The sequence below is a fragment of the Daphnia pulex genome, chromosome 4, assembly GCF_021134715.1.
Source record: "Daphnia pulex isolate KAP4 chromosome 4, ASM2113471v1".
Lineage (NCBI taxonomy): Eukaryota > Metazoa > Arthropoda > Branchiopoda > Diplostraca > Daphniidae > Daphnia > Daphnia pulex.
The window spans coordinates 4,181,879-4,194,951 of record NC_060020.1 but is presented as its reverse complement, the minus strand read 5'-3'; the positions used below and the strand labels follow the sequence as shown (position 1 = coordinate 4,194,951).

Sequence of the window (13,073 nt, the reverse complement as noted above, 5' to 3'; positions counted from 1 at the left end):
AAAGAAAATAACAATAATAAATGAATGAATACAAATTGAAAAAGAAAGAATATGAAGGTATAAAAGGCCTACAATTTATTGGACTTTCAAGTTTCAAATAATGCAGTTAAACTCATTTGAATTTTGAATTTCTTGGAAAGGGATAATTCCTTGGAGATTGCCAACTAAACATCAACAGTGATTAAATATAATTTTTCTTAAAGATAAATACCAACAAAAAATTTATAAAATTCAGGCTTAACCTACTGACCATCCAAGTTCTACAATTCTGATTGATTTAATTTTTTTAAATTACTAAATTTGGAAATTTGACGCCACTATTTTTAATAAATATTGCAACACAGCTCAGGTTAATTCGTCTGGACTCCTCATTTCCAGTTAATCGCCGATGGAAGCAGGTAGTCCATTTTCGCGCGGTTTTATACACGTGTTTACCATTGCCTATTCTATTGGATATATTCGTGACCAACTTTGAGTAAGTTCTCCTTTTCTATTTTGTATTTTCTGGTATGTTCGCAGATTGTGGATGCTTTTAAGTTGATGTGCGGTTTAAGTAGATGGTTGGATTCTTACTGTTATGTTACAATCCACTTCACTTTTTAAAATGAAGTAAAACAAAGTCAAACTTTTCGAAAGTGCAGTAAAACCAAAGTAAAGAAGTGTAGTAAATCAGAAGTAAAAGTTTTGAGTAGTCAAAGTACACTTTTACACCGATACAATTTGAATTTAAGGCAATCACTGCGCAATCTAACGAGAACATTTCACGACGTTTCGTTGGCTGCACGAATATTTCACTAGACGGCTGCAACTAGTGCCAAAAGCCCAAGTGAACAACTCTTACAGACCAGTAATAAGTAAAAGGATGAGAGAATATTTAATCCAGCATATTACTTACCAGTATAGATTTAAGTAGTAAGTTACCAAAGTAAGATAGTCGTACTGTTGTCGTTCTAGTCTTTGAAGGAATTTGACAAAGCCGAAAATGGCCACCAACAAGATGGCGACGTCATCCATCATGCAAAAGCGTTTGCACGAGTTTCACAGTTCTGTTGAAATACATAAGGTATCGTTACGTGTTAATAATTAAAAAAAAAGAGAAATGATGCCATGAGTATAGCTATAACTAAGCGTTGTCATGGAGACTCATAGAATTTGACGGAAAAATTTCCCCAGTGCTGCAGCCGCAGGACGTCACCCGTGGCGACGGGCGTGGGCGTCGAAAGGAGGAGCCTAGCTGTGCTCGAGAGGGGGGTACCGTTTAATGCTTTTATTGGGCAACATGGGAGAAGGAGCCGACTGCTTTAAACTCCTCCTCGCGGCAGAAAGGAGAACGAAACCGATCGGGATGTTCCCGATCTTTCAGTTTCGAGTCTTCGCGTGTCGGCGATCGTTGGTAACCTTCTCGATCCTCATCGAGCTGAGAAGGGAAAATTAAAAATCAAAGACTTTTTCATCTTCAGCTTTTTGTCGGCAGCTGTTGTGTGTTCTCTCCGACTCTATTGTCAACATTTTGCGTGCATAATATTTTCTGTCCACCAACGTCTAATTCACATCTTTGCTGTATTGCATCATATATTCCGGTGACTGTCGAGGACCAACCGCACCACCAGATCATGCACGGTCTACCCTAAGCTGCATCAAAGTTGAAACATGGTCACAGGAGCTCAAGGTAATTCATTTAATTTCTTTCATCTCTTAACTTGCGCCATGTAAAACTTGGAACGAAATGTCTCTAATGCCCTGTGTGTGTGTGTGTATACGTCACACATCATATGATGACTCATCATATGGTGTATGGGATTGATTTTTGCATTTGACTGACACCCGGAATACGTCCGACAATCTCTTTAGGAAAATGGAAAATTGGTGCTAAATTTCTGGCATTCTCCGTTTAATTGTTAACGACACGGTTCGTTGGTATCACAGAATGTCGTGTCAACCAGAGGACGAAATAAAAAGCAACTTAACAACTGCCATGACGTTGGTCGAAAACGCGATTGCGCAAATCTAGCGAGCTAGCTGGAGTATTGATCGGGGTCCTCTCCTTTTCCTACCGTCACATCTATCTGGAAAGCGGTCGATTTTTAGGGGCCCCCTCTCTCTCTCACAGTCTCTGACGACTAGGTGGACAGGCTGCCAGAACTGGCGAGAGTGAGAAGCCTATAGAGCAAAGCTACCCCGCCGGAAGAAAAAAAAGAGAGGGGCTTCATTTCGACAGCGTCATAGGGCGCCTGCTGCTGCTGTCGTCGATAAGCTTATCGATTGGAAAGAACCGGCAAGGAGAGAGAGAGTTTTTTACCCTAACATTTCCGACGACATTTTTCTGTATCGCCATGTAAACAGTCAGGTTTAAAAGAGCGAGTTGCGACATGGTTGACAATCGTTGACAATCTTGCTCAATTTCCGAATCGATCAAATAATGTTTTTTAACACGTCGAAGCTTATTATTATTTGTTGCCAAAATAACAGACCCGACCCGTAGCCGCTATATGTAAATATAGACAGCCGGTAAATATAGTTGGGAAATGGATAGCTCAGGGTATTCGCAATGCGACATGTGTTCCCGCACCTGTTTTTCCCCTTTTTGACATTATAATGTCAGACAGCGGTCTGTTTTGTTGTGTATCTCTCTTTCTATTTTTATTTGAAAAGATATCGGTTTCAAGCCACTGTGACTCTCTTTTCCTCCCCCCTCCGTTTGCCATACACACACACTTCATCCTGCTGCCGCTCCGGATTTTGTTTGTTTGCCCGTCCATTTCCGAAGGAAACCCGACACTTGTGCAGGTGTCTCGTGAACGCAATAAGTTCTTTGCGGGAGTTGTTGTCCCCCCTCTACATAGGAACCCACAAGCGAGCTGCATAGCGCTATATGAGGCTCGATTTTCTGGGAGAGATGTGGAGAGCGAGGCCATGACAGTTTAGACACAGCAGCACGTGCCACCCTTGTTGAACCGTCATCCAGCGCTATTTCCGTCTGGTTGGTTTGGTTTTTCCACAGCCCTTCAATTTGTTCTGCCGCTTTTTTTCCTCCTCTGCTTCGTTTTTCATTTTGTTTGTTTGATTTTTCTCGGAAATTTAACGCAGGAGCTAGATTTATTTCGTTATTTTTACTTTTTTCCCGTTTTTTTTGTTTTTACTGTTGTAACGAAGCGTGTAGTTTGCCATCCGGACTCTTCTCAATCTCTCTAGAGTAGAAAGAGACTGTTGGATGTCGTTTGTCACCAGCTGTCTTATACATGTAGATAAGAGCATATGCGCAGGAATTTAAATAGACGGTGCTTTCTGTTGACGTTGAACTTTATCTTGCACTTACGGAGAATTCGTCAATCGATGGGCGCTTGAATAGTCGACAAGAATTCGTTTAGAAACTAAATTGAGCGAAAGTGGAACCCGTCTAGATTGAAAAGACAGTTAATTGCTAATGAGATGCCGGTCGAAATGGTGATGGTATAGCGAAAAGGGAATCAAATCACGTCAGAATCGAATTCAGCGTGCCTATTTCTGGAATGCACTTACACGGCGATGGCGAGTCTACGTTGCTGCGAACGCATAAATATTTCGCCGGTTTCACTTTGGGGGTGAATGTAGGAGGGCTATTGGGATTTGCTTCCACGCAGTCCGCTTTGCGTGACAACAGAGCGGATTTCACAACAGAATGGATGGGAGAATCTTGTGCGATCAATACCAAGACCGGGTAAGAGTCGGACTCGCTGTGGGGTCTGTCGACTCGACATGTACATTTCAAGCTGCATGTGGGAGAACGTGCCAAAAAACTTTTCATGGCAAATATTTGCTTAGAAAACGTTTGAAAAACAAGTCTGAGAATACACCTCCCCTGGCAGTCAAGTCGAAAGAAAAAGAAATTTTATGATCGATTTTTAGCTCGATAGAAAGAAACGGAAAGAACCTCCAAAGCTCTGCCCTCGAACTGCGAGTTCCAATTCAATTTTAAATAGATTGTCCAATATTCAGACGAGATTGATTCTTTCTTTTTTGTTGTACCGTGCCCACTGACCCGCAACATCTAGAATGGTAGACTGAACAGGAGCTGCGTCAGCGACCCTTATAATTTGACAGTATATATTCATTCGTCCAGTATTGAAGAGTATTAATAATAAACGTATCGTTGATGCCAGTATTGTGTACATAACTGTGAACATTCGGCATAAGAATTGCAATGTCGTGGTACGTAACATTCAATCATGTTTTTGTATTTCTTTTTCATTCAGCTCCCGCATTGACCCTCGTAGAATATGCACAAATTAGGCAAAGGCTTGAAGAAGAAGATCAAAGGCAAGAAAGGCAAAGAGAAAGAAGACGATTTGTTTGATCCGGCAATCCTAGAACAATATCGTCGTGACAAGGCCGCAGCCGCTGCCGCCGCCGCCGCCACAGCAGCCGCCACTGGTGAAGATTTTGACCCATCCGCTGAAGAAAACGGGACATCGACTGGAAACGAAGCCGCTGCAGCCGCCGAGCCCGGTGCCGACAAGAAAGACAGTGAAGAGTGGCAAAAATTCAAGCTTCTCACATCAGGTAATATTTAATGTTTGCCAAACTCAAAGTCAATATTGATCTTGATGGGCCATCCGTCATTCTCCCCTTCACGATAAAAATGTAAAGTTATACAATTGGCAAATGGATCGATGAATAATGGATATCAACGCATTTCATCGCGATCGATTGAATATTTCTGTAATGATTTTCCATTTCTCGGGGATTTTAGCTGATTTTATAGTCCTCTCAGGAAATCCTAGAATTCTCATAAATATATACAACTGCAAACTGATTGATTCGGAAACTTATCAGCAAATATCTTTCCGAGTCCTTATAAATTTAGATAATCTAATCTCTTAAAATAAAGATATATAACCATTAACAAGAATATATTCGATATTTATTCGAGTAGTCACAATCAAATGTCATCTGGTAAATGAAGTATAAAATGTGTTCTCGAATTTGTATCATAGCAAATCACTTAAAATGAAATCTTTAATATCAGTTTTGTTTTAAGTCGATAGACAACGGAGTAATAGACATCTGATGCTGTTTGTGAATGGCCCAAATAAAATGATTATTTCCGACAGGTGTTGATACGATCCTTCAGAAAACCCAAGAAGACTTGGGACGGATCAAAAAGACAAGCTATTATCAGAGGAACAAGAAACCCGAAACACCCACTCCTGGTGAAGAGGTTAAACCAATTGTCGGTGCATCCTCATCTGCCAACAACAGCTCTGGTGCCAGTGCCGAACCGAATGGTCACAAAACCAAATGGATTGGCTTTGAAGAAGGAGATAAATTTAGAGATTTGAACGAGGAAGAAGCTGGAACTGATCAAGCCGCTGCCACCCATCAGCAAGTCGAAGAGGTTGCCGAGCAACAGCCGGAGGAATTCAATCAAGATTTCGAAAAGCAAGACGAAAACGAAGACGACGAGGACATTTTCAACACTGAATACGTTGATATCGCCACTAGTGGCGAATTGAAACTTGCCTACGTTCCCGACAGCCCAACACTTGAGGCTGCTGCCGGCGACGATCCTTTTGACACGTCAGACGTCGAGAAACTTGTCGGGCCACTTCCCGTGATTAAAAAGAAAAAAGCGCTAGTTAGTATCGGCGCTGCTGTGGAGATTCTGACTGCAGCCAACGCTGCCGATCATCAACAGAAACAACATCACCAAGGGTCTACAGCCAGCCGACAACGAATCGTTCAACCGCCCTCCGAGATTCAGTTGCTGTGCTGTTTCGACGACAACGAGGTCGATCAAAAGCTGCAAGGCAATTCGTTGGGAGTGACGCCTTCGACCAACCACTCAGCCGGACCCAGTAGTGTGCAACAGACACCACATAGTGAAGTCCATCTCGGGGAAGAATTGGTCTCCAGTGTCGAACCTGACTTGAAAGATATCCTCGCCGAGTTTGACGTCATTCCAGAGGGCAGCGATCAGCCAATCGACGAAGATTTTGTGAAGCCTCCCAAGCCAAATCCACCCGTGCAACCTAAGAAGCAGCCAGAACTTCTCGACGAGGAGGATTTCGAGTTCGAAGCTCTCGCTTACCAGTCGTTGGCCAAACAACCACTTCCGCAGGAAGACGAAGAAGAGGGAGACGATCCATTCGACACTAGTTCTGTCGACAAAGTTTTAAAGAAAGATCAAGTCGAAACTAGTATTGTTTCCAAGAAAGCTCCTCCTTCCCGGCCTGGCGCTCCACCCTCTCGGCCTCCGCCACCTCCTTCCGCCTCAGCAATCGCAGCTATTGCAGCTAAAATCGATCGACCATCTCCCGCTCCGGTTCGCCCGTCAGCTCCAGTCAATCCGACAGTCCCACCTCTTCAAGCTCAAGACTCGTTTGACGCTCTCTTTCTCAACGACAGTCCACCCGAAAAGGAGAAGCCAACAGAGAACAAGTCTGAACGGGAACCTTTAAAGTCTCCAGCTGCTGACCCATTCGACACCTCTGCCGTCGATCCTTTTGACACATCATCCATCGATCCGTTCGACACCTCCGCAATCGATCCATTTGACACTTCGGTAGTTAATTCCGTCAATACCTCTGCCACTGGTAATACTTGTATTACCGTTTCGTCACCTGTGCTTCCGGTTGAACCTCAGTTGCAGGTGACATCGTTTGTTTTACTTGACGACTCGCCAGTTGAGGACGAAGTTGATCCTTTTGACACTTCGGCAGTTGAAAAAATTCTCAACTAAATTTTCCGCTTTTCACTTGCTCTAAATTCAATTAAAAATGGCAGCTAATCCGTTTATGATGGATGACATCAATCCAGTTCTGGGATCTGGGACCATAAATCCTTTCGCTATATCAACGACAACACCAGCACCTTCTGCAGTGTCGAATCCATTTTTTGACATTGCTCCGGCGAGTGTGAGCGCCGTCAGCAATCCATTCTTGATGGATGATGTTCCACAACAGTCGAGCGCCAATGCAGTCTACAATCCTTTTGCATCATCCACCATGGAGTCGGATCCAGTATCGGTCAACGAACATGTCGACAGTCTTGCTTGGCTGAGCTCCGGCGGGGCCATGCAAATGCAAGATAACATGGCCAGCCCATACGATCTTCCCGACGCTTCGTCTGTGCCACAACATCATCAGCTAATGGACGATCTGTTGGAGGTTGACGTTCCGCTACCAGAAGAATTGGCCGCTGACATATTGGAAGTCGCCACTCCGTCGCCAATGGCCTCTCCAATACCGGAAAGCCTCAGCAATGCCAAACCTGGCAGGCCGGCTCCACCACCTAGACCCCCGTCAAGACCGTCGCCCCCGCACGAAACTCAACAGCTGATTCTATCCGTTACGGGAGCCATGCAGGCCACTTCCGAACACTTGCTGGACCGTTTGAGAGCTACAGCTCCCAGTCCAGTTCCAGGATACCACCCACACATGCATTCACACTCGCCGTCTCCTTCACCATCGCCGTGTCCGAGTCCTACTCAACATGCCGAAGTAGACCTGCTCCACGATGATCATTTAGGTGATCACTTAGGGGATCATTTAGGGGATCATTTAGGGGAACATCCAACTGGTCCTCCGCCACGCCCCACATCGAGACCCTCTTCTCCAGCTGTCCCTCAAAGACCTCAACAACTTCCAGCTAGGCCAACACCACCCGGGCCACCTCCAAGACCGGTAGCTCCAACGACGGCCTCGTCGGTACAACCACAACCTCCACCAGCCGATAAAGGTTTTGCCAGCATTTTTGGTGAGCCGTCTCCAACATCTGAATTGGAGGCTTTAGCATTCTCATCAGCTCCAGCCAATACGCAACCAGTGGTGGAGGCTGCTCCAGCCGAAGAAATTGATTTGTTGGGGCTTCCAAAGCCCAGGACCCGCACAAATAATGATATTTTAAAGTTATTCGAAAAGAAAGAAGAGCAGAACAAAGATTTGCTGGCGGGCGATGTCTTTGAAAATACGTTTCTCGTGGATCTGGACCAGCAAGCTCCACCCTGCCCGATAGCTCCGGAAACATCTTTCGTCTTAGCCCCATCTACGCTTCAGTCGTCTCTCTTCGAACAGGAAGCATTGGTAGTAGCTCAACCGACTGTCGAAGTGGCCCAAACTGTCGAAGAAGAATCGTTGACTATGAACTATCAACAGCCACAGGAAACTCCGACGCTAGTGTATCCAGAGATAAAAAGCCCTTTGCAATCAGAGCCGATTGCTATTCCCAGTCGGGGCGATAACGATCAACCTGAGGAGTTTGACGCTTTTTCTTCTCGTTTTGAAAGCGTTGGAAGAGAGGACATGTTGATGGTTGAAAATGATCCGTTCGACCCGTTTTCAGCTGGAGGCAGCGCCAAGGGTAGTTCCGGTAAGTTATATTTAAAATCCGTCAATTTGTCGTGGATAAATGTTTTAAAAAATAATCATATTTGTGGTTTAGTATGGGGAACTGCCACTGGAACACCCGAATCAAGCAGCTTATTAGGCTTTGGAGCGAGCGAAGGTTTCGATCCGTTTTTGGCTCTAACCGAGCCTCCACCACCTCCGCATGGAAGCCCACGTTTCCCGTCATCTCATCGTCAACTCTCACACGATTCCGACGAAGAACAACCGGAATTTGCTCTCTCGATCAAGTACGCGATTTAAGTTGTATACCGCATATTACTCGATTAACAGTTTGATGGCATTATTAAAGGCCTCGTAGCGAGGGATTTTCGGACGGTAAAATAGGATTAGCACTTGCCCCTGCTTTGGCACCGCCACCCAGAATTCCGATTCACACAACCAGCAGTGACGAGTATTCTCCTCCCAAAAGCCTGAATCCATTTTTGGTTCCGGAACAGGTGTCTGTGGTAGCACGTAAGTTTATTTTCATTCCCTAGCTTCTCGAACGGTTTCTGACTATTCATTTCTTCGTTTCAATAGACGAACCGTATATTCCTCCAGAGAGGAAGTCGACGGTAGTACGCAGGGATTCAGAGGACTCGCCTATGACACCTCTCTTCGACGAAGATCAGTCGGTTCCTTTAGAAGTATTCCCGCGCGTGGAATACACCGGTCAAATTTGGGAGATGCAGTTGCGGCAACCCAACAAAAAGAAGATTACTAGCCAGAGGTAAATAACGTGATTTTCATTGTTTTGTTCAATTTTATAAGCAATGAAATCAACTCTTGGACATCACCACAGATTCTGGAAGAAAGTGTTTGTCAAATTGGGAGTCCACAACGATCTCCCTGTGATACAGCTCTATAGCAATAAAGACGACAAAGAGCCATTCCAGGAACTGCAGCTCCAGCCCTGTTATTCCGTCTCTGACATTAGTAAATACATTTCAATTCAAATAATACTAAGGAAATGAAAATAACTCCATTCTGGATATATGATAGGTGCTCAGCAATTTGACCATTATGGTAAAATCTTCACTGTCAAGGTTCAGTACGTGTTTTACAAAGAACGACCAGGTATTCGGCCTGGCCAAGTGACCAAAGCCGAGCGCCTTACCAGCCGTCTACAACAGTTTGCCGCTTACGCCATCCAGGGTGATTACAATGGCGTCAAGGAATTCGGAAGTGATTTGCGAAAATTGGGCATCCCCGTCGAACACGCTCCTCACGTGAGTTTAACGTTGAATGAAAAATGATCAGCTATTCTCAGCAATTTATAATTTTATTCTTGAATAGATATCGGAACTTTTGAAACTTGGAACAACCAGCTACGAGGAATTGAAAGAGTTCAGTTCGGCCATCGAAGAATCTCTCTTCAAACTGACAGTGCCTAGGGAGAAATCCCAGATAGGCTACAAGACGGACGAAGTTCAGATGACGGCAGTCGACGAATTTTACGTCGAACAGGACAAGATGGGCAGGGTGCTGCGACAGATAGCTCGTGTTCGCGTCTTTGTTCTGTCTTTCCTTTCAGGTAGGACTGTTCTCCACATAGTTTTAAAACCACACTTGCTGTATTATTTTTATTAACATTCTCGTTGGCTTTTTAAGGATTGCCTGACGTGGAGTTGGGTGTCAATGACCTGCCCAGACAGGGAAAAGAAGTTGTCGGTCGTCACGACATCATTCCAGTTATTACCGAGGAATGGATTCGTCTAGAAGATGTCGAATTTCATAGTTGCGTCGATCAAACTGAATTTGAAAACACTCGAACAGTCAAGTGAGAACTGTTCTCTTTACTAGGATAGTATATTGGACATATGGGATACATTCTTTAGTGTACTATGGCCGTAGGTCATGACTAATATGAAATTGCTTCATTTTGAGTTTTTAATTTTGAAACTTAATTTTGAGTCAAACGTTATAATAATATTAAACATATTATATCTCGTTAGATTTCGACCTCCTGATGCGTGCTACATTGAATTGCTGCGTTTCCGCGTCCGGCCACCAAAGAATCGTGAGCTTCCGCTCCAAGTTCGCACCTCCTTCAGCGTCTCCGGCAACAAAGTAGAGTTGCGCTCTGACGTTTTGGTTCCAGGCTACATCAGCCGCAAGTACGGGCAAATTCCATGCGAAGACGTTGCCATTCGTTTCCCGATCCCCGAATCTTGGATCTACATGTTCCGGGTGGAGAAACACTTCCGTTACGGTTCGGTCAAGTCTTCTCATCGTCGCATGGGCAAGATTAAAGGTATTGAACGTTTCCTGGGCGCTGTGGACACTTTGGAACCCACTCTCATCGAGGTTTCATCTGGCTCGGCCAAATATGAACACCATCACCGGGCCATAGTATGGCGGATGCCTCGCCTTCCCAAAGAAGGGCAAGGTACTGTCATTTTCTCAATCGACAATTTATTAAAAAAAAGGCGATTAAATTTATTACGTTTTTATTTAATGAAGGGTCCTACACTACGCACAGTTTCGTTTGTCGCCTCAATTTAACATCGTACGACCAAATGCCCGAAACTTTGGCGCGGCACTGCTTCGTCGAGTTCACCATGCCAGCCACGAACGTTTCGCACACGACCCTTCGTTCTTTGGCTGTCAGCACGGGCGATCCACCCGAGAAATACGTCCGTTACTTGGCCAGGCATGAGTATATTGTCGAGATTGACCACACTAGCGGGCCCGGGCCAGCGGCTTATGTGGCGGCGACAGCGGTCGAAACTACTGGTCAACAGTTGACACCAGCTGCCGAACAACCCGAGGAATCTGACAGCGATTCGGATTAAGTTGTTCGCTTGTTCTTAAAACCGTTTCTTCGATGTCAAGATAGCTTTTTCGTCGTCGTTATTTTAGTCTCAAGTACTCTTAAAATCATGTTATCCTGTAGCTTGCTACTTCCACCTTGATGGACTTTTCTTCAGACAAGACTGTCTTCAGTCTAAGTTTCAACTAAATCGTGTTCTGAGTGTTCTCGTTTCATTGGACCAACCAGGCCCTTATATGTTTCGGACCGTTATGAATCTCCTTCTCTTCATTGCCACAATGAATTAAAAGGCAAAATTTTCTACAGCTAGAATTTAAACGGATTTGTGTCACAAAGGCCGTTTTTTTTTAAGGATAATTCTGTGCACCAACTCACACAGGATAAATAAGTTGTTTTGTGTGTCTTCGAAAGTGGCTGTCGTCAAATCTCATAATTTCGTTTTAATTTTAAATAAGTTTAATCCATATGTTCACATGTATTGGTACGGTACACGAAACGATTTTCCCTCCCCCTTTATCGTCAATATATAGGGCATGATATGGTTACGAATGACGTGTGATCTCAAAATTCCCCCCAAATAATTTGTGCTTATTTATCATGATCAACATGTCGTGTGCTGTCCCCAGCATTCCTTAGTTTGATATTACAGGGCTTTGTAGCAAGAGAACGGTATTCAGTGAACAGAGAAATTCATTTCTCTTTCTTGCGGTTCTTACGGTACGTTGAACATCGTATGTGTACCTCTTCTAGATTCAGCATATCATGTGTGTAATGATTTTAAGTTTCTCCGTTTTCAAATGTTGTCATTCCCCACGTGATTAATTTAACTATTTATAAAAATTGCATAGCTTATTTTAATCGATGTTACGATTCTTGTCTTTTTTTAAATCTCATTTTAGCGCCCTGTTCTGTCGTCCGACAAGGGCACATATATACAGCTGCAGCCAAAGAAAGTAAAATCATTTTGCCTAAGTTAACTTTTTGTTTTTCCGAAATGTATCCCTTCATGTTTTCTTGTTTTACTCGCTTGCCGACTGAATATTATTTAAGAAAATACTTGCCGTAAAGCCCACCATGGTGAGCTTGAGGGACCCCGTGCGCCAGTGCCATCATTAACCCAATTTCATAATGTTCTTAAGTATTTCTGTGACTTTAATAAGTCGAAGTTGTAACGCGTTGATATGCCCGATTATTTCTGTATAAAGCATTCTGTGTCTATAACTTTTCCCCCGCTCTGATCTCTCGTTATATGTTGTAAAACGTAGTTATTAAGACGTGCCAGGGTTAACTTTCTGTGTCTTCTGGTTCGGTTTTGTCTCATAATAAGACATCCGACTAGAGGATAGATGAAAATCTAACCCTTTGAGCCGGGTGAGTGCAATCTAGTCATGGTCTCATTCTTACCGAGTCACTTGTTAAATGTTTTAATCACGCAAGTGTATCATTGGTAAATTCGTGTTTCGCAAAAAAAGGAGGTTTCAGCAGTATTGGAATAACAATTATGTCATTGATATTAAGTATGTTTATTTGATGGCAAAAAGCGCACTCGTCATTAGATAGGTTCAACTGTACCAACTTACATTTAAATGTGACGACTGATTTTGATTTTACGTATGGCGTCTAATGTTGCGTGTGTCTTAACTGGATGCATTGAAGAGTCTGATTAATTGATTTGGTTACTTCATACGAGAAGTTTCTTCTCTTCTTCAATATTAACCTATTTATGCTGTACATCCTTCTATTTCTCCCCCCCCCCCACACACCTTACATGTGACATTTTATCAGCTATGACTAGTACGCGATCTGATTGTACATGCTTCCGCAGTCAATATTGCTTTGAAATCTCTTCGTTATAGCAGCACGTGTGTAAAAACAAAAAAGTCTGTTTTCAAATAAAGGAAAGGGATTGAAAAGAAATGTCTAAGAGTTGGCGCTGC

The 13,073-nt window shown here is 43.7% G+C and overlaps 2 protein-coding genes across 2 annotated transcripts; both read left to right on the top strand.

The window, feature by feature from the left end:
- The first annotated feature begins 409 nt into the window (after window positions 1-409).
- On the top strand, window positions 410-6,718 carry LOC124193025 (protein stoned-A-like). Its single transcript, XM_046586660.1, has 3 exons — window positions 410-1,669; window positions 4,233-4,539; window positions 5,091-6,718. Exons 2-3 carry the CDS (start codon window positions 4,257-4,259, stop codon window positions 6,716-6,718), a joined length of 1,911 nt encoding a protein of 636 aa, XP_046442616.1. The 5' UTR covers window positions 410-1,669; window positions 4,233-4,256.
- A 37-nt stretch (window positions 6,719-6,755) lies between these two features.
- LOC124193023 (protein stoned-B-like) lies at window positions 6,756-13,053 on the top strand. Its single transcript, XM_046586656.1, has 10 exons — window positions 6,756-8,346; window positions 8,419-8,611; window positions 8,674-8,837; window positions 8,904-9,093; window positions 9,166-9,299; window positions 9,366-9,592; window positions 9,660-9,897; window positions 9,975-10,143; window positions 10,319-10,752; window positions 10,827-13,053. Exons 1-10 carry the CDS (start codon window positions 6,756-6,758, stop codon window positions 11,156-11,158), a joined length of 3,672 nt encoding a protein of 1,223 aa, XP_046442612.1. The 3' UTR covers window positions 11,159-13,053.
- Window positions 13,054-13,073: the final 20 nt, after the last annotated feature.

Bases quoted from the DNA above. Each gene is read 5' to 3' on its own strand.
- LOC124193025 (XM_046586660.1), top strand. From the start codon at position 4,257: ATGCACAAATTAGGCAAAGGCTTGAAGAAGAAGATCAAAGGCAAGAAA. The intron at 4,540-5,090 runs GTAATATTTAAT...TATTTCCGACAG, and splicing joins ATTCAAGCTTCTCACATCAG to GTGTTGATACGATCCTTCAG.
- LOC124193023 (XM_046586656.1), top strand. From the start codon at position 6,756: ATGGCAGCTAATCCGTTTATGATGGATGACATCAATCCAGTTCTGGGA. The intron at 8,347-8,418 runs GTAAGTTATATT...TTTGTGGTTTAG, and splicing joins CAGCGCCAAGGGTAGTTCCG to TATGGGGAACTGCCACTGGA. The intron at 10,753-10,826 runs GTACTGTCATTT...TATTTAATGAAG, and splicing joins CCTTCCCAAAGAAGGGCAAG to GGTCCTACACTACGCACAGT.